Source organism: Schistosoma mansoni, chromosome W (assembly GCF_000237925.1).
Source record: "Schistosoma mansoni strain Puerto Rico chromosome W, complete genome".
Lineage (NCBI taxonomy): Eukaryota > Metazoa > Platyhelminthes > Trematoda > Strigeidida > Schistosomatidae > Schistosoma > Schistosoma mansoni.
The window spans coordinates 12238890-12260843 of record NC_031502.1 but is presented as its reverse complement, the minus strand read 5'-3'; the positions used below and the strand labels follow the sequence as shown (position 1 = coordinate 12260843).

Here is a 21954-nt window from a genome sequence, read left to right as displayed (position 1 = left end):
GTTGCGCTTCTTTAAGGAACCGTGCCGTTTTATTTGACAAATACAGTTTAATTTCCACTTTAAGTGTTTGTCTAATCATGCTGAAGGATTACGGAACAGACGTTATCACGTGAATGATGCATTTTTGACTCTTCATCCCTTGTATGGAAGAGCGAGAATTCCTTGAAATAACGTGACATATGTATGAACAGGACGGTTTTGTATGAACAACGAGTATTTCTGACAGGATATATTTATCGTTGTTCACCTAAAAATACATTTCACGTTTTATGATTTCTATCTGATGATATCTTGTTTTAGAACCTTTTGTTAGTCACTGTTTTGTGTTCTCAGATTAAAATATTTACACCCGGAACTATTCGTAACAGTACAAACTATCTTGATGTGTTCTGTGACTAAAACGTATAAGAATATGTTAGAAGTTCTGAATCAACTAGTAGAAGGCTCGTACATCATTTGCCTTCAAACATAATTTTACTAGCTAGATAAACGCCTACGAATTCTATAAATCGTTCACACATCAAAGTTGATATTCACAAAACGAATAACTCCAGGATAATTACTTTTTCGACTTCTTTAACTTTACATCCTCTGTTAAATTTTCGTTTTCTGTTTCGTCTGTGTCGCATATTTGAACGATTCTCTCGACTCTCCCAAACGGCTCGTGTAAAATTATCATTTTTACTGCTTATATATCTCTACAATACTTATGTCAGTGAACAGCTAAAGCTTCACTACCATCTGAAAATACTGCAGCCAGTGCTACTGGTACTTTTATTATCCAGTTCGCTACAATTATCATCTGCCTTAGTTTCAATCAGGATCGAGTAAAAATGTTCTTATCCTAGCAGACTTCTTCCTTCAACATCATCGCGGTAGTCTGAACAAGGTCTACAAGTCATTTGATTAACACAATTACAAATAAACGAACTTCTTAGTAGACCCATTTATTGTAGCCGCTCAACTATAACATCTCTAAAATCCACTGTGAACCGACAGCACGTGAGCAATACGTACTGAAATTTGCTCCATGACCTTGAAATTCCTCAAACGCTTTTGATTGACTCCTCCGTAAATTATAGTATCGCCATATGTACACCTAGGTGCATTGCACTGAGTGTAAATAAACTGAATGCCATTCCACTATTTGAATGCTATCATTTATACCAGTCAGGTGTGTATTTCTGACAGCTTTTGTTTTCATCTTAGTTTTTAGTATAGAGGGATAACAAAAAGTAGCATGTATATTGGAGCAGTCAGTGGAATAATTTTATTTATATAGTTTTGGACATTTTACGAGACAGGATATTGTACATGTAAAAAACATATACACTGAATGGATATCTTTAAAATTTTACGAATTTTTTTCGTCTTATTACAATAAAAACTACGAACGACACAAACTCTTTCACACACATCAATTCAATGTCAATGGACATGTCAACCTATTAGTAAATTACTAACACCAAGTGCTCATGACTACATAGACCAAACTTATAAGGACGTCAAATAAAATTCAAACGCCCACGAGAATATTAATCGTTCAGAGGATAACCAGCCGTTAAAATAGTCAAAAAAGTGGAATGAATAACTGCTTACGATATATATATATATATACCTTCTTGCTGATTCAATTTCATTGGTGTAATCTAGTTGTCAGCTGAAATGACGTTTTAACAATATGAAAAGTAAAGAAATTATCTAGAAATAACGAAATTATTCCACTGCTAGCCACTGTCCATCTTTGATTACAATGCGATTTGCACAGTATGCACATATGGCCAATAAGAGACTGAGCAGTTGCAGTCCTAAAACATCAATGGGAAGATTCAAACAAATAATATCAAATGGATTTAAACTTGGTCCCATTGCACAAGCAAGTGGCTATCAGGATTCAGTGGCTGAGTGGATAACGCGATGGCGTTTGAAACAAAAGGTACTGGGTTCGAGTTCCAGAGTGAAAATCAACTCTGAGATGCAGGTACATCCAGCTGACGAGTCCCAAATAGGACGAAACGCGAGTCCTCCATTCCACCGCTAAACACTATCAATGTTTGCTTACAGTGCTTCTCAAATGAGGCAATATCGAGTCGATATGCACAGTATGCACATATGCCAATTAGAGACTGACCAGTTGCAGTCCTAAACATCAGTGGGAAGATTCAAACAAACAATACTAAGTGAATTAAAATTATTGATTGTTTTTATTGCTGTTCATTTTGTTTAAATTAAAAATTACATTCTTTTGAATAAACAATGATTTGGATTTGAAAAAAAATACATTAACGAATGAAAATCCGTTTAATTTGCTATTTATTATTCATTACTCCAAGAGATCAGTACAGCTTAATGTTATTTTAATTAAGATAAATAACTAAATGGATGAACAATAAGACATGATAATGAAAAGAAATCAATAGAAAGAAAAACCCAATAGATAAAATAGTTTTTTTCTAAAAAAAAAACTTGTCGAGATTATTTCACACTTCTCAGAGTATACGGGGTATTAATTGATTGGTGAACAATTGATTGTTGTTAAACAGGCTTATCTGAATGAACAAATGAATGCCAAGCTGTTTTACTTTATTAAAAACTAAATCACTGGATATTGTTAACAATTTTCTATGTTAGGACAAGCATAAATTTGGTTTTTTTGTTCTTTTTATACAACTTGACCAATTTGACATTTATTTATTATATGTTAAAAAAAACACAATAGATTTCCTGAAAAGTACTTCATTTTGTACGACAATAAGAATCTGAGCATGTATTAACAATCTGTTTAACTAACATGGTAACAGGAAAAAGAAAGTTAATCAACAGATAGATTATTGTACTTTCTTGAAATGATTTTATTTAGTAGACCACATTATTTTAGGAACTTCGGAAATAAAATAAGGTGATGAATGAAGCGATGAGGGTGTTGTGGATCTAGGGTAACCAATAGATTTTCCAGAATTCATTTTCGATTCGGTAACATTGTTCTGTTTAAATGTCGAGATCTCTCGCAACACATCAGCTTTATGTGTACCGTTACAACTGATATTGGTTGTGTAATTTGTCAATGCGTTTACCGAATTACATTTACCCTGTTCAATATTTCTTGAACCTTGGGTTTTGTTTAAAGTTTTGGTAAAAGATGATTGTATTATTGGAAACTTTGGTTTAGTTGCTATCTGAACCTTGTCATTAATGTTTATTTCCGTATTACAAGGAACTTTATTGATGGAGTTATCAAAATCTTTAAAATTTTCCGGAGGAGGAATAGTGCTGTTTGTTGGTAAAATACCAGATAATGCCTGAACATGTGGGTTTTCTGGAGCTGTTTTAAATGACTTTTCGTTTGATAAAACAATTTCTTCTTGCTGTTTTAAAGGTCTTGTGTTATTCTCAGTATACGTTGTACTATGATAGCTTTTATTAGGTATTGATTCAGAATCATGGTCATCCTCTCCAGAAGCCATTTCAATCAGACGACGGCGTTCAGCTACCGCCCTTCTAAGGTTATCTTCAAAAGATGTTTTCTTAGCAGTTTGTGATGATGAAAAGGTTTTGTAAGAAGTATGATTGTTAATATCATAACCATTAGTATTCTGCTGGCAATTAGACTGCCGAGTCACCGGTTCAGTAACATTTAGTTCGAATTCCTCTGGAGGAGGGGGTGGAGGGAGTAAGAGCTGATCTGACCAAATATCCTGGTTCCGAGTATCTTCTAAATTTTTAGACGGTTTAGTACTTTCTGAAAATTTATCATGTGATGTCTTTTTCAGAATTCCTGTTGGCGATTCAGAGTTTATATTGGAAGACGTTTTATTTGGAGTTTTCTTTAGTGGCGGTGGAGATGGTATTAAATTAAAGCTGCTAGAAGATATAGGAGGTGCAGTTGGAGGAGGTGGATGATCAAAGGATAAGGAATTTTCAGGTTTACTTACAGAATCGAAAATTTTTTCTGAGTGTGTTGGCCTGGACTAAAAAACATAGGACTCACATTAAATATTACTGAGGAGATAAAATATCTGCTATAAATAGAAGAGATTAAACAAAATTCTAGTCATAAAAAGCTAAAATAAATGATTTAATTTTAATTGCAAATAACAGACAACCACAATATAAATGGCCACAGTGACAATGAGATCACTTCAGGTGTCAGACTACCTAGTTACTGAACCGCCAACTCAGAGCTTCTAACGATTTTGGTTATCGATCATTTTATTGATGATAAAGTCTGTCAAACGACATCGCAACACCAAGTACTTGGCTCAAAATGTAATATGACTTTAAGATAAAATGAATATACATCCAAAATCAGGTGCCAGGAAAATATTTGGACAGTTTTCATTTGGTAGAAAACATTTGGAGCAATCTCCCCTTATGGAGCGGTAATTATAGCCTTCAGATATTCACTATTTGTCTTTAATCTTATCTCAGTACAGATTTTCATTCAGATTCAAGGAATTTTCAGTGAACAACTGACATCACTTTAAAAACTCTGAATGTCAGTTTCGTCCTATAACACAAGGATTAAATTTCAAAATCTGGATTCTCGAAGAGAGTTAATTATCTTTACTCCTGAATTTATTAACAAATATTTTCAAAAATTCTGTTTCTTTATACAGCTTGTTTGGATCTTACGTTTTGAACATAAATGTCACATTTCTGAAACTGTTCACATAGAATTTCAGGATTCATTATTGATGTTTCTGAAAACCATCAAGAAACAATCACTGGTGGGAAGTTCACTTTCATACAAGCAGGTAGTTTGAAGAAAATAAAATAATAATATCGATCGGAATCTTGCATCAGTTTTAGGATTCTAAAGTTGAAAAACCAGTGAGCAAGATACATTTAGTCGTAGAACATAAAACTGTCAATACTAGTAAAACTATTAAATCCTCATTTAATATACTTACCTTTAGGATAATAGGCAGATTAGATTCTGCTTTTTTATTATCATTTGGTCCATTTTGGAATCCACTTTTAGATAAAGTTCCAGTTGTTAGAACTGGTTTACTTGACAATGGTGGTGGGGCTGGTGTTCTATATGAAGGTGAGGCCATTGAGGATACTGATGAACTGGGCTCTAGTCGAAGAGACTTTAATTTTTCTCCACAAATAAAGTCATTGGTCGAAGATTTATTTGTTGAGTTATCTAATTGTATTGAAAGATTATTCTGATTTCTATGAAATGAGTCTCTACAAACAGTTTTATAAGCATTTTCAGTGTTCCTAGGCCAATCATTTTCGACAGAGACACAATATTTGTTTGAAAACTTATCCTCATAATTGGACTTTTTTATTTTTGAACTGTAAATGTTGTCTGAAGATTCATAAAATCTGTTACCTAGAGAGGAAATTTTGATTATGAATACTTTCGTGGTCAAGAATGGGTCTTAAAATGGTTTAAAAATGACAAGAAAAAAGAAATCCTGTGTCAATGGAACAATCCATTAAATTATAACGATAGCAATGAAAGTAAAGGCGCTATTAATTGAGAAAATCGAAATTTGACAAAAATAGTGCATCGTCTCATTTATAGTATTCACACAATAAGCATTACTGAAACAAATGTATATGACTCAAAACCATAAGTCAGACCTTTCGTTCTAAGAGTATATGAGTACACATTCACATAGAAGTTGATATGGAGAGCCAATCAGAAGTATCCTGATGAGAAGGTCGATCGATGACAATCAGAAATGACCTAAAGGACAAGTGCATTTGATTGGCTAGGAAATGGATAAAATTCCTAAGGATTAGAGTGGTATACATATGAATGAACGTGCATTTTATTCAGTGGCCCAATACATCGTCCAACTCACTCTTGTGTTTTCGCTGACCTAGTCAGTTGAGGGGGTTTAGCGCGAACACTGTGTATCAGTATCAGATTTTGGACACCACTCGTAACAACAGACGTCCATAGAGCTTAGGAGTAAAATGAATAATGCATTGTGCCAGTTTGCTTACAGGCTATTATAAAAAAATGGAATCGTTTGTAAATGTCTGAATATTTAAACATGTAACTCCCACCAGAAATTCAAATCAGCAAGCAGCAAGTGAAAATTAGGTAGATTAGTTATTATGAGTTTCTATTCTGTCAATGTCGATTGCTGAGTCATAAGATATTACTCTTGAAATATAAGTTATTATGTTTGCATATAAACAAAGTATTTTCATCCTTTACATTGAAACAATATCACTGTGGCCAAAATAATGGGAAAAATAATATGAATATTTTTTCGTTATTACTTACTATTTACTGATTGATGTGATAATTTGGGAGTTGAATTAATTTGATCAGAGTCTACAGTTATCACTTTTAAACCTAAAATATCACTGGAACCTCTAATAAGTGAGACAACAGCTTCATGTGACATTGTAGTAACGTTGATATTGTTTACCTGAAGGAGATAAGGATAAAATAGTGATAAATAACTGAACTGGCGTTTTTGGAAAAAAGTTATTCACATTATGTAAATAAAATTAAAGTTTTTTTTGGCATACGATATTAGAATGTTTTCTTCGGTGTCAAAAATGCTCTTGAAGGACCATGGGAACGACAGTAACACAGACGCAAATATTCTTTACCACTGACAGCCGATCAAATAACAATACTTATCCATTCCGTTGAAAGACAGGTAATAGATTGTATTTTTATAGAATAATAATATAATATAATTTTCAGCAAACCAATGAATTTCCTCTTTTACGGCCGAAAACGTATTATGCGACCGACACTGTGGATTGTTTAACTGAAACGAAGTAATTAAATTATTAATCACTAATAATAATAATAAATCTGCTTATACATTTTCAGTCAGTTTACCATTCTCTGAAAAATTCCATCTTTGTCCTCACTAACTGTTTTGATGTGGAATTCGAATAAAACAACTGGGGTCCAACCATCTGGATTATCATGTAGGTGTTGAATTTACAGTGTATTTACGGTGTTGTTAAACGTTTCGAAGTGATTTTCCGGATTTCCATATATGTCCACCAATATTCTGATAATAACACAAGATCGATATAATTTTATACTACTTCTATTAAAAACAGTAACTAAACACGTACTGTTAAATTCAAACAAACCAGACGGTTGATTAGCGATATAAAATACATCAAAAAATTGTCGATATTTGTATCCGAAATTAGTATTTTACTCATCTTGGCGCTTCAATTTAAAGATTCGAAGACTTTATTATGTTTTCGTTTTAGTCTCTAATTTTATTAGTTATTTAAGTAACGCCAAGAACGGACTACATGTATTTGTTTGCATATTACCAATGAATGCTACCCGAACAATGCAGTTTATAATGACTTTTAAGCAACTAATTTGTTCATGACTATTTCCGCTGGTATACAGAGATTCTTTAGAACCTGTTAAAGTACATCATCATAATGACGTAAGTTTCATGAGATTTCTCTAAGTGGGAAGAAATAACTATTTGTACTCAGCTTTTTAAATGTTCGTTGATGGTATTGAAACATACTGAAACTGTCAAATTCTTTATAAATCAATAACATCTAAGAAAAACATTTTTAAAATATTGAAAGTGAATAGTGTTTCGTTTATTTATAAGTACGTAAGCATCTATTCATCCAAAAACCATTATCAATTTTTTAAAAAAATTTCACCAGTATTTACGATCAGAAACAACTTAGTTTACTGTCAGTTTTGACGGATCATATTCCTTTTCTCATGAAAATTAGTTTTGTATATCAAGTATTTCTGTTGTAAAACAAACGCCGTGAATGCGTTTAACTAATGAATTCATGGAGTTTTATGAAGCCCGTTACACTGCTGATATGATCAGTTTTTTAAAGTATGGTTTTAAAACTTTGTGTGTGTTTGGTATGAAACTGTGTGTAAACCGGTGTTATTTGCCTGCCTTTTTTAAAAAATATCTTTTTCACTGAAATTTCATATATATCCCCTACACAGTTACTGTCGATTATTTCTCATGGAATATTCATGATAATTACAATGTTCATAGAATCTTAACGTTTTCCAACAATCGAACTAAAAAATAACAAAATTTCCATTCTAATCTAAAACAATATAAGTCCTTGAGCGATATTTTTGAGTGTTTAACATTTATCTCAAACTGAAGAAATTCAATATCAAACAAACATATCTGAGCAAATTTCCAGGTTCATAGTAGACGTTTCTTAGAACGTTGTATAAAAAGTATAAATACTTGCATCCATACCCATTCATTCAAATTTGCTTCATATATAATATCACAATGGTCTTAACAGTAATAATGATTGTATCTAAGAAGTACTATTCAGATTGATGACCAAAAATTACATTCTGAAATGACCATATTACAACAACAGCTGGAATATACAGGTTCCAAAACTAAATAAGCAAAACATGAAAATATAACAGTTGAATTCAAGAGTCGATCTAAGCTAGATCACCATTGAAAACCTGGAAGCACTGGAGGATCGTTTCACCAAAGTATGGGACCCCTCAGCAGTTCACATCCACGATCTTACACACGGAACTCGAACTCAGAACCTTCGATCAGGAGTGCGAACGCTTAACCTATCGATCACTGAGCCAGCAATCTTAATGTTTAACTTCAGTCGACCTATGGTTTTGAGTGGTCTAGAGATTAGGCGTTCGCACGCGAGACCGAAAACCTGTTTTTTTTTCTTTAATAATATCTAAAAATCACTGGAATTAATTAGCTTTTTGTGAAATACGTCTATTATTATTTTTTTTTACTTCTTCCGCTGTTTGAGTAGAAGGATGGTTTTAAAATACATTAGTTTGAATGAAATTAAATGAATAGGCTAATCCAATAAATACTAATTAATACCAGCCTAAAAATGTTTATTCGATAAGTAATTAGTAACGCTTAAAAGCTTAGAATTAACCCAACCACATATTTGACACCTAATAACCTTGAGTTATTATTTTCTTAAAATTTAACTTACCTCTAATATAAAATCACCTGCTTTCAAACCTGCCCTACTTGCTGCACTATGCGGTTCAACTTTTTCAAGGTATTGTGATGCTGGACACTCAAGAGATGGTGTAAAATTCCCGGATACTCCTGTACAAAGAGGCCAAAAATTAATACACATAATTCAGAGTTTAACAATGACAGTTCTTTGAAAGCGTTCACAGAATAATTCTAGTAAATTCACTGTGGTTTCAATTTAAATTAATTTTAGTAAAAAAAAGCATTTGGATAGAAATGTTTATGAAATTTGAAAGATTTTCTAAAGACCTATTTGTTCTAATTTGACATGACCATATGTTACTAGTATCAACTCAAAAACTTAGAGTGAATATGTTTCTCTTTTTTCTAAGCTTTCGACTTTATGAATAATAGGCACTTCAAAAGTAACATGTGTAAGTTCATCATTTTCAGTTTATTTCACCGACGTCAATCAACTTTTCTTCGTACACCTTAACATACATGGTATTGTAATGCAATATTTTTGATCATATAGCTGTACGGGTTGCAGATGAATGACTTCTCAGTTAAAGAATTGATGGCTTTGACTTGATATCTATGAAACGCATTTTTTTGTGTATACAATGTATTGTTTCACTTGCACTAACCTGTGATTGAATAAGCTGTTTAAACCCAATCACATATCTGTCTTATTACATAGATGGATTTGCGTTGAAACACTTATTAAAACACACCTTATGTTAAACAATCATTTATGAGTTGTAACTACTAAAGACGGTATAGGCGGATATCGATTTTTACACAGTTGAGTAATTTGAAATATCATATACGATTTTCGTAATTAAAACAAGGGTAATATTCTGTGACAAAAAACTTGTTCTATTGATCACAAAAAGGGCGAATGTACTTCCTATTCAAATATTAGGGTAAACGGATGATTAATAATTCCACTTTTTTTTAACAGTGCTTGAATTCCGGCTTACATGAAAGCATTTCGGTTTCATACAAAAGACTGGATTTGTCGTTATTTAGTTATAGCCCAATTTGAATGGTTTCCAGTATTAGCTTATGTAACATATTCTTTACAATTAGACGATAGTCTAGAACATTTAACAAGATAGTGATACGCGATTGGTATCTTAAAACTTTAAAATTTGTTTCTTTGACAGGAAAGAATGACAAGTATCTACAACTTAACAGCCAATAAACATATTTTTATAGAAGGTTACTAAAGTAACAAACTTAATGACGTACAAGAGATAACTATTAATCGCATTACTAATAAATTATTGATTGTATATGTTTATTTCTATACAGGAATTTGTTTAAGAGGTTACGCCCACATATGTATGACTCATGAGTACTATCCTTTTTATGGAAGAAGTAATGGGTAACGCCTCACCTGAACTAGCCAACATACTCTTTTTATATGTGATTTTATGAAAAGAATGTTGACCACGTTCTAATAGTAATCATTATTGTCGTTACCGCCTTTAGAAAAATAAGAACAAATGGGCGAAAAAAGCGATTCCCACCGAGTTTTGAAATTTTATTCGTTTATTTTCCATTGCAGACTGATGTAATGAGAGAAGCATAGAAATTAAAGCATCAGATAATATAAAATGAAATAATCTGACAGTCGACTTTTGGCAGACAAAACTCAATAAAACAAATGAAGTTGAAGGTGAGAAGAGTGCTGTAAAAATAACAGTGGTCTCGATTTATCCTAAGAAAGAAATTCGTTAACAATATTAGTATTTACATGTATTCATTTTCACACATATACAAATATGCTTATTGTTCATTAGTGTCATGATTAGTACCGAGTATATATTTTGATTATGGATGAGTATTCTAGTCTACAGAGTTAAAAGTTATTTAGTAAATAAATATTTACACTTATCACCAAAAGCACTGATAAACACAATATCAAACTGGCAGTGTCGTAGCCTCATAAATAAATTTAAATCTCAGATGGGTGTAAATAAGAAGCAAACATTAACTGCTCCTGTATTAACTCATTCAGACCCACAGATAACCAAAATGTTAGTTTAGATAACTGTCTTTTGTCCGAGTGTTTTCAGTCAAAAATTAATGTATATTAGTGCGAGTAACAAAATAACAAGCGAACATTCGAATCTTGGTACAACTTTAATTAAGGTATTGTTTCACTCGCAGAAAACAACTAAATAGTTTTTAAATTGTTAACAAAAAGTAAAGCATTACAATTTCATTCCTATTCAATCATTTGCCTACCTTTTTTACCTCGTACAACAAATCCAAAACCATTCGGACCTCTTTGAAGAGCAATCATTCTAGGCAAGTTGGTGGTATCCAAATCCCTGTCAAAGAATTAATTAAACATAAGAATGAAACTGAATGCACATAAAAATTGTTTTAATATCATAATAGAAGGCCGAATTATTTCAGACCACAATTAAGGAGTTTAACTTATCCTAAAATATATGACTGAAATGAGATTCAAAGGAAATGATGAACAGAATTCTTTTCCAAAAAGTAAAACAATAGCTCAGACTAAAACAAAGAGTCTTTTTTTTCAATAAAATACTATTTACTTTGGCTCAAAATGGATACCAACTTTAAACGTGTAAATCTTCTAGCAAGTTAAAATTCTTTATCTTTCAACATATAAATATTTTCAGAAGGGGTTTTGTGGAGATTTTAGTAGTTTTATAGCTGAATTCATGAGTCAATTGAACCTACACCAACATGGAAAACCTGGAAGCACTGGACGGCTGTTTCGTCCTATTGTGGGACTCCTCAGTAGTGCACATCCACGATCCTATCTCGAGAGATTCGAACCCAGAACCTAACAGTCTCGCGCGCGAGTGCTCAACCTCTAGACCACTGAGCTGGCATTCAACGGTGTTAATGTCTAACTTCAACATATCCACGAAATATCCATAAATATTTTTTACAGCATTATCAATAAATAACAATTTTGATAGAATATAATCTATAATTTATCATGAACTATCATCGAAATGTCAAGTGTAATCATTTTTCCTGACGAGAATTGTTTCCTTCATCTTCTATATATATACAAGATTGTTACAAGTTAGAATTAAGATAATCATCTATCTAGTGGTGATATATTAGTTTACAATATATAAAATTCAAAACGACTCCTGAATATACTTGATGAATCTGAAAAATAAAGCGAACAGACTAATCTAAATTTTCAAATTTAGTATATTCTTAGTAATAAATAATTCTAAGCTCAATCACAGAAACTTTGAGCAGTTTTTTGGAGAGAAAAGATCGTATCTCGATTCATATGTAAATTATTATTACCATTAATTGGAATTTCATGCCAAGTATATAAGTGATTTTTATGAGACATTTTTGTTATTACTTAGTGCCTTTAGAAAGCCGTAAATATACATGTTGCTCAACGTGATAACTGGATTCGAGTGAAATAGAAGCCGCTTTATCTTGTCCATTTATATTTAGTCTCTTCATTTATTCTGCTGTATTTCTTTGCAAACTGTAGATTGGTTATGGAATACAAGTGTTTTATACATAAATGTCAACTTATATACTTTTACTTATCACAATTAAAATGAAGTGTATATTTGTTGGTAATAGTCATACGTAATTGTTTTGATATACAATCAGTATTAAGGCTATGACCACCACATACGACTGTTCAAAAACGTCAACTTGCATGTATCAACCTACTTATAATGCAAAATAAATTCATCGAAATATAACAAACAATTTATGTTTATTGCGTAATAGCCGTATACTATAGACTAAACAACTTCGGTATAAAACTAATTAGAGGATATATTGTTTAAATGTATGAATGTAAAGAAAATAGCATATAGAAAGTATTATTTGGATTTTGATCATATCATATGAAAAATGGATAGTTTATTATCCAGATCAATAGTTCGCTATTAGTGAACATTTTGGTTCTGAAAATTAACTGAAATGTCAAAGTCGTAATCTGTTTTTTTTTATAAATCAAATTGTCCAACTAATGAATAAGTTAATGCTTGTTCAATGTACCAAATGATTTAGTTTTAACAAAATACCGTTTTTTCCAGTATTTATTCTAATGATTTGATCAAGGCTAGATGTCGAACATAATAAATAGCCTTACAAACCCTGACGATTAATCGGTATTTAAAACACTCCTAGTTAAACTCAATTAAGCCAAAAAACATGGATCTACTTTATCTGGGAAATGATAGGAAAATGTTTCATAAAACAACGTATAAAACCATAGTTCTAATAAGTCATTTTTAGCAGTATTTATAAGCACATAATTATTGGTCACTACATTAGAATAGGTGAATGAGAAGTTTGTAATTCTTGTTAGGATCTGTCGGCTGATGAAAATCCATTAGATAATAATATATGTAGTAACAGTTTCAAGACAGCTTACCTGTATTTGACTCTACACGAATTCGAGTTTTGTGATACTAGCGGTAATAAAAGGATCACAGATAATGCTATGACCTTAATATTTGGTAGTGATCTCGACATCTTTAACCGATTGGCTCGAAACTTTTTGGTTATTTTGGTAAATCCCGAGTAATATTTCCTACAAAGTGATCCTTGTCCATTGCCAGCAATAAGAGTCTCAGTCAATATCACATACGTCTCGAATTACCGAAAGATCGTTTTAATCATGTGCAATAATTACTCTAAAATAACTCATTTTCTTTGACCGTTTATGATTTCTTAACAATAATAACGTTTGTACAAAACATAATCACGAAAAGTGCATAGTAAATCCAGAATACGTGAAACAGGAAAAAGACCTAATAGTACGACTTATTGATTAAAAAATACTTAAGCTGCAACGGTGGACACTGTTTTTGATTGTGCAACAGTTCAGCGATAACTTATCGAATAACAATGCGTGCCAAATTACTTTAGCTAACCAAATATTTTATATGAATGGAGGATGCACTGGCTTAAACGAACAAATAAAATCATTTAATGTAATGTCATGATAAATCCTGAAGCTTATAAACTGATCCCTAGCCAATGCTTTTCCTGATCTTAACTTTTAGATAGACGATAGAGTGCGTCTACGAAAGATATTGTACATTCATAAGCCAGAGACTATAAGCAGTTGCAGATTATGGAAGAGAACAAACCTGCTTCCAGGAAATGACACTGGAGTTGCATAGGATACCCACTGCGGAAATTATCAGACAAGAGCAAAATCAACAAACACATCATCTGAAAGTAAAGATTGACATCAAAAGGATGGATCGTATTTGGCAACATCTAAAAAGGAAAGCCCAGGTCAAAGTATGCTGTAGATACCTTGTAGGTGGCTTGTAGTGTGTAAGGGTTAACAAGCCCCATTAAGTCTTAAAGTATTAGTTTCAAGTGCATGAGAAATTTAGAAAAAAACTTATGATGTTCATTTTTGAGCAATAAAAAGTAAGAACAAGCAATGGATAAAATACATCACATTTACTTTTCAGTTATGACATATACATTATAAATTGGACGTTATCAATCATAGAAACACGAAATACGTAGTCTATTAAAACTCATCAAACTAATCATGATGACTCATTTTATGTTATACAGATATGAAAACCAAGTTTAATCTTGTTTAACACTCAGTAAAATAAGTAATAAATTTAAGGTGTACTGTTCTAACACAATAGTTTCCGTACAAGCATATATTTATGTAGACCGTTTCATTTTCAGCCAAATTCATTTGAAATAAACTACTCATATGAAGAGAAAGTTTTCAGCACTTTACCACTAAGCTAATTTTCTCGAGCAATAATTAACATATCATCTTACCATAACATAAATTTCTGCTTTAATTAGTTAAATAGATGGTATTAGCTAATAAATACTCATATCATTCTAATTCCTTCACCACTTTAAAAGGTAACAGCAGAACATTACTTACTTACATTACTAGATCATTTTCAAATAACATTTGTGAACTTCAGTATTAAAAAAATTTAACCTTGTTACTCTTTAGTCATATATTTCTACCTTGTTAACAGAGAATGTAAGCAAAGAATAGATCAGATGAAACCACTGCTTGGATTATTAGGATGATTGAAGACTCAATGTATAAATGAATTCCTTGACTTATTCAAGTATTCACTAATTAATAATATTTATATTAAAATGAGTGGAATAGGTAAGTAAATAAGGTATACTGTAAACCATAAATGCTTATTTTAAAACACATACTTACGCAATATTGTCACGGTTTGCTAATAACAACTGCAAGATCGCTGATCCATTCCTAACACTATTCGTGGATGGAGCTGTAAAGAAATGTTTCAGAAATTTATTAGAATGTAAGTGTTATACAACCTTCCCTATTTATAAAAATGAATAAGGAAAAAACAATAAAAATGCAAATGAAACACTGATTCATAAACAGTAATATTTTCTTACCAAATATGCATGAACACACAAAACTTTAATGGTAATGGTACTACCTTTGTTTATTCCTTTTAAAATGAACTGAAATAGGTAGGCGTAAATATGTCCAGATCAATATTGAAACCTTGCACATCTGAACGGCCGCTTCGTGCTAGTAAAAGACTACTCAGAAGAGCACACACACTATTCTGCAAGTGCGACTTCATCTATCCATTTATCTTTCTATATGCATTTATCACTTTAAAGTCAGAACACTGGTTTCTTTTAGAACAGTATTATTCATTTATTACTTCCGATGCTGAATATTATATCATGAGTAAATAAAAGTACTAATCTTGGTAAATAGATATTAAATCGACTTTGGAAAAGAAAAATGTTCAAATAACTAATTAGAATAGTGACTAAAGCTGATGTGACTCATCAGTTGCGTGATACATTATTTGACTAATTAAATAAAGATAAGTTCGACGTCTCTATTGTTCAGTCATCTATCTAGTGTACTTTTTTTCAAAATGATTTTATTAGTGACCTTTGTAATCATAAATACACACAAATAAATACATTCAGTTTAAAAAGTTGATATAAGTAATGAATATATTCTGTAAGAAATAGAAAGCATGATAATAAATACAATCCTAACATCTAAATAAGGAAACTAAAGAATTCAAATACACTTTTCGTATTACAGAATGATTTCTTTTACAATTAAATATACATTTATATTGATATTGATAAGGATAAGTTTTGATAATTGTTACATCAGATATGTAGCTAAGTTTAATGATTAGATGGAAACCTCGGAGTAATAACACTTTAATTTACGATCTTACACTCAATGAATTCAATTAGAAGTCTCAGTATAGTTGAATTTCAGCTAACACTAGGATCTAGGTCTCCTAAATCGTCCTGTTTTGAACTCTTTGCATGGATATACCTTAATTTCAGTATTGATATCCATACAAAAACTCAAAGCCAATACATTACACCCCAAACACCAATCCATTATTCACTATGCTACCCGTTGAAGGATGTGGTGACTTTATTGACAGTGGACAACGCATAGATCAGGGTCCTCGCATGAAAATTAATACTAGGGTAGCAATGAATCTAGCTGATGATTCTGAAATGAATTGAAGTTCATGTCCTAGATTCCACTGCTAAACACATTTTAATTATAGTAAATCTTGTAACTAAAGTCAATATCAAGGTAACCGGTTTAGACAGAATTCAGTCTTTAATATCAACAACACACGAACTCGGAAAATCACAATTATTTTATTAAAGTTTTTCAAAGCCCTTCAGAGTAGTCTCATGTTGAAACAATTTACAACTATTATTCGTTTCAACTCATGAAACAAGATATAAGGTCTTCCGCATCATTCAGTGCATGAAGCATGCGTGGTGGAGAAATTAAAATGTTGATATTTTAACTATATATCAGATATACAATATATTATGTATATTCTGCTGTCAGTTAAGATTTAACTTAGGAAAAAATATAATTCAACAGTACGATATTACCATGAAAGCTGTTGATTAACAATGTGTGTACAGTTTAAATACTTAAAAGTAACTTTCATTGACAATTTAAATAATTAAAAGAAATCAAATTATTAAAACTGAATAAATTGTGAAGTATTTTATTGTTGTTTTGATAGTTGAGATCATGAATCACTTGAGGCTAGACCACGATGGAAAACCTGGAAGCACTGGACGACTGTTTATTGTTGTTGAATAAAGTGAACACACTGATCTATGAAACATTCGAAAACTTAACAGTCGTATAAATTTCATTTTATTCATTCCATTTACTAATGACTAAATCCAGCTTTAATGTTGATAAGAATAAGAAGTTAATATACTTTATAAGATTACTTAGCTTTTAACATAATTTACCTTTGGGAGGTTTTAAATAATGACTCGTATAAAAACAAATTCTGCCTATAACAACTAGATCAGTAACGAATGATGTTTATTTATGTATTTCTCATGTAACTATAAACGGCATTATTATTTCCACGTAGAATTTCTAAAGACATGTTTTATCCAACAACTATTTCAGTATTATTTGCTTAGAACCGATGAATATTATCATAAATGATTATCTGTTAGTTGCCCTATATCTGACTGCAATTGGATCGTATGAATGTCATTGAAATATACATGCACCCAATCATCGACTTAAATCGCGTTAGTGAATAACGGAATTAAATAAGTCAAATACGAGAATGGGTTTTGAATACGTGTATTTTATACAGTTATTGATGTGGACCGACAATCTGTGGGATGAAGCGAAGAGAAGAGAACGAAGTGAAATGACGCGCAGTGGAGGTGTGTGAGCCAACTCAATTTAACCAAACGTTAATCAATGTTTATAGCCAAATAAAAAATAGGTTACAGGCATGTGATGAATAGGATAAGAAGTGTACACACACGCTCATATAAAACAGTCAAGGTTGATAAGTGAATAATTAACAAGGTCAAAACGTGACTCAAGAAGAATGGATAAATTGACCTGTACAGACGCTAGAATAAGCCATGTGGGCTTAACATAGTAACTCACATTACAATCTTACTTTATAATGCTCACAATTCAAATTTTCATGTATTTAAAGAAGGGTTAACTTAAGATCTGTAATAATGAGTTCACTTAAATATCAACCTTTAACGTCATAATTTTTTAGTTTCTAATTTGCAATTTTAATACATAAATGATTAGAAATCTGCTAAAAGACTATTCTGATATATTACAACAGCTTTTCTTCTAAAAAAACATTCTCAACATACCAGGCCTTTCACTTAGCTGTAATGGTATATTATTGAATCGTACTTTTGCATTCGGCTTTCTTCTCGAACTATTGCCAGTCTTTGCCATTTATAAAATAATTCTTTCAGAACTACAGAAATTTAAAATAGCCTGTTTTTCCGGTTAAATAAAATGAATTCTCACGTTTATTATGGAATGTAAACTCTATTATTCTTGACTAACTACATTATATACTCAATCAAAATTATACAGCTTAATACGCATTGGTTTACATTCGTAATTAAATACTGTTGTTTTAAACAACCAGTTTAATTAGAGCATAAAAAGGAATGTGTTCACCTAATTATTTATATACAAGCTCATATACTAAAATGTATCGTATGTACCATGATGGTCAAATTATATCTCTGTCAAAAAAGAAAATATCTAGACGTACTATTATGCAGAGTGCTAGATAACAATAAATATCATACCTCATAAAATTCTATATTAGTTATCCTTAAATAACGTGTATATAAAATAAAGAGTGAGCTGCCACCTTGCTACTTACACTCTAGAGAGTGTTCACACATTGAACGATCACTATACAGCAACTAACGCTATATAAGTCTGGTCCTTAATGCTGATGAAAATCTATCTACCTGTGCACTGACATTGTGCACACCATGTTTTGATGATAAGTAGTTGAAAATGACCAGCTTCACAACCTAAAGTTTTGGCACAAATCTCTTACAAACTATCACTTCTCAAGGATTAGAGTACCTTTTCTTGATGTGTTCCAACTAGTAAAAAACCTAGGTTTGAAGTTTCCTGCCAACAACCTCTAACCACATACCCGATATTATATTTGTTTGATACATACTTATGATTAAATACCATTTATGTAATTATTTCAGTATTTTCTTACAAAAATTTACAATTAGTCGTCCACTACAATTTAGGATCTTTAACTAACAATTACAACTCATAATAATTTAATCCTTTTCTAATTCATCCCTTTATTTTCTTTTTAGAGGATGATGAACGAAATAAGTTCTCGAATTTCATCATAATCTACATCAACCCATTTGGAGCTTTTATTTTACGCTGACTATCTTTTGCCGAAAATTAGTTCAGTAGGAAATAAATGATTGTATATTTCTTCTTTTATACAAGGCATATATTGTTTGCTTTTGTAGGCATCAAATTTTGGATAAGCTTGAAAATAACTAGATTGGGTTACTTCATTACTGATTAGATATTGTAGTATCGAGAGAGAGGATGAATAGAAAATGAGTGGTAAGACGACTCATTTTTGAAATACAGGTTTATGTTATTGGCTTTGGACCGCGATACTTATGAAAGTATTGGTAATACCATCTGGCCCCCTAAACCACAACTGGCAAATCATAGTACGGACCAGAAACCTAATTAGACGTTTCATACTTAAATAACACCTGATTACACAACTAAATTCATATATACTTTGAAGAGCACAACATTCTAATAATACCACATATTTCTGCAGCAATCAGCAAAAGGTTTGAATACAATTACCCGAAATACATTGACTTTATACTGGAGTGCATTTTATATAATATAACAGTGGTTGGTTACAATAGGCTAAATCTATTAAACTCAGGTTTCGTGTGGGTTGGCAATCCTCAACAGAGTTCATCTGCAAACTGTGGAACCAGTGTCACACAATATCATAAACAGGAACATTATCACTGTAGTATTCAGGCTGTTCACCGAATAAAAAGTTAATATTGATAAAAATCATGTTGTAGTCCACACACTTTAGTGACTATGAATACTAATTGCTTGCTATTGTGCGTAGACACTTTTATTGACGGTATTCCAGATGCAACAAGTAAACGTTTTTGCCGGAAACAACTAGATGTGAAGTTATTAATAACCTTAAATCTACAGAATGTTTATTGAGTTGTTTCATACCTTATTAAGCAACCCATCCTCTATTTTCAACAGATTATAATGCATTACCCTATAGTAAAAATTAATATGTCATTCATAACTTGGAAGAGACATCACTAAATAAGTTACTAATAATAACTGGTTGTAGTGGCCATTTGAAGAGATTAATTTGAACACTATTTAATTTATTATCAGAAAGGGTTATGTGGAGATTTAGTATCTTCATAGTTCGAAAGCGTGAGTCAATTGAAGCTAGACCACCATTGAAAGCCTGGAAGCACTGAACGACCATTTCGTCCTATTATGGGACTCCTCAGCAGTGCGCATCCACGATCCCCCACCCGCGAGATTCGAACCCAGGACCTACCAGTCTCGAGCCAGAGCCCTTAACCGATAGACCACTGAGCCGGCTTTCAACTATGAAAATACTATTTAATTTACCTAAAATTAACTTTATCATGCTCTACATAAAAAGCTGACAAAGTGAACAGACTCCCTTATTTTACTATCGATAATATGAATCTGAGTAGATACATATTCCTTCTTTTTAACAAGGAAGCTAGAAATATAATATAAACAATACATAAATATTCGACCCATTGACAGTCTGTAATTGTAGAATTAAATTGAAAGCTATCAGAAAATCTATGGTCATATTTGAAATCATTCATTTGAAACTATCTTCTCATGAGATCTGGTTTGAATTTACATCTTTTTGAATGTATTATTAATTATATGTGTTGGTTAGCTAGATGAAATTACAAATACTGACCACTTAGACTATATTCTTACTGACAATCGAAACCAGGTATAAAGGAATAGAGACATTACCTAGTTTATACAATGATCCTTACTCAGCGCTGGTAAAGTAGGCCCAAGCCTAGATGTTCAGTAGTTTGTGTAACCTGAATTTATATTCAAAGCGTTATTGAGTACTTTTAAGGTTTTTCGAGACAAGATAATGATGCTAATCTTCACATCTATACTTGCAAGATAACTTATTAAGTGATCACAAATATTGATCCTATTAAATGTTTGGAACATAAGATTGAAGCATACCTCGATTTGTCCAGGGTACTATTGCAAACATGATCTAATATCGAGGTGAAAATGTAAACTGGTAGACTCTGAATTTTGTAGAGCGAAAAATAGTGCATTATTAAATGAGATTTATTACGAGTGTTCAAGATGCTACAAGTGCCAACTTGTTTTCTGTTCATCTACAAAAATTACTTTCTTATTAACAACAAATTCTACGATTTACTTAAAAGTTACCTATTTTTCAAATGGAGAAGTTTATCAGAACGTCAGGTTCATGTAAATGGTTTTAATATCTTAATAAACGCAATAAACAGAATTATATAAGGTTATTTAGTAATGAAATCGGTTGTGTGATTTACATTGGTTCAGTAGCTATAGTATAAAACCGGTAGATAACATGCTCGAACCACGCTACGCCGTCGTTAATTTTCGAAGCCAGGTAGTTTTACCAGCTAACACACAAACAGCATGACTCAAATACGGACATACACTTGTGTTCAACAAACGAACCAAATAAATAATGAACAATATTATTTTATTTATTTACATAAAATGTTAGTATAACTTAAATGATAATTATTATTCACATCAGCATAGTTGATGATAACGGTCTAATGTATAAACAGGTAGAACTATTAACTCATGCTTTGATATAAAAAATATAATTTGTTATGCTTATTTCACTGGAGGAAACCATGGGGCTTAAAAGACCTTAGTATAATATCAGTTGATTTTAACAAACTAGATAGTTTAACAATAATTAGTTAACTAATCTGATAAAGTTGTATTACAGATGTAACCGGGAACAATGAATTATCATTTACAGTTTTATTCTTTCCGAATCACTTACATGTTTATGAGTTATTTCGTCAGTTATAATGTTGAAAGTTTGTTATT

General features: G+C 31.6%; 2 protein-coding genes across 2 annotated transcripts in view; both read right to left on the bottom strand.

The window, feature by feature from the left end:
* Positions 1 to 2852: 2852 nt before the first annotated feature.
* On the bottom strand, positions 2853 to 6374 carry Smp_141920 (hypothetical protein; the record flags this gene model as incomplete). Its single annotated transcript, XM_018788562.1, has 3 exons — positions 2853 to 3968; positions 4911 to 5389; positions 6251 to 6374. 3 exons carry the CDS (start codon positions 6372 to 6374, stop codon positions 2853 to 2855), a joined length of 1719 nt encoding a protein of 572 aa, XP_018654093.1.
* Positions 6375 to 8934: 2560 nt separating this feature from the next.
* Smp_141910 (putative sh3 and multiple ankyrin repeat domains protein 1,2 (shank1,2)) overlaps positions 8935 to 21954 on the bottom strand; it is a gene marked incomplete at both ends in the record, with an annotated part of 52120 nt that continues 39100 nt past the window's right edge. Inside the window, 3 exons of the mRNA XM_018788561.1 lie at positions 8935 to 9062; positions 11187 to 11272; positions 15142 to 15214. Coding sequence (XP_018654092.1) covers positions 8935 to 9062; positions 11187 to 11272; positions 15142 to 15214 — 287 coding nt within the window. The remainder of the gene's footprint in view (positions 9063 to 11186; positions 11273 to 15141; positions 15215 to 21954) is intronic.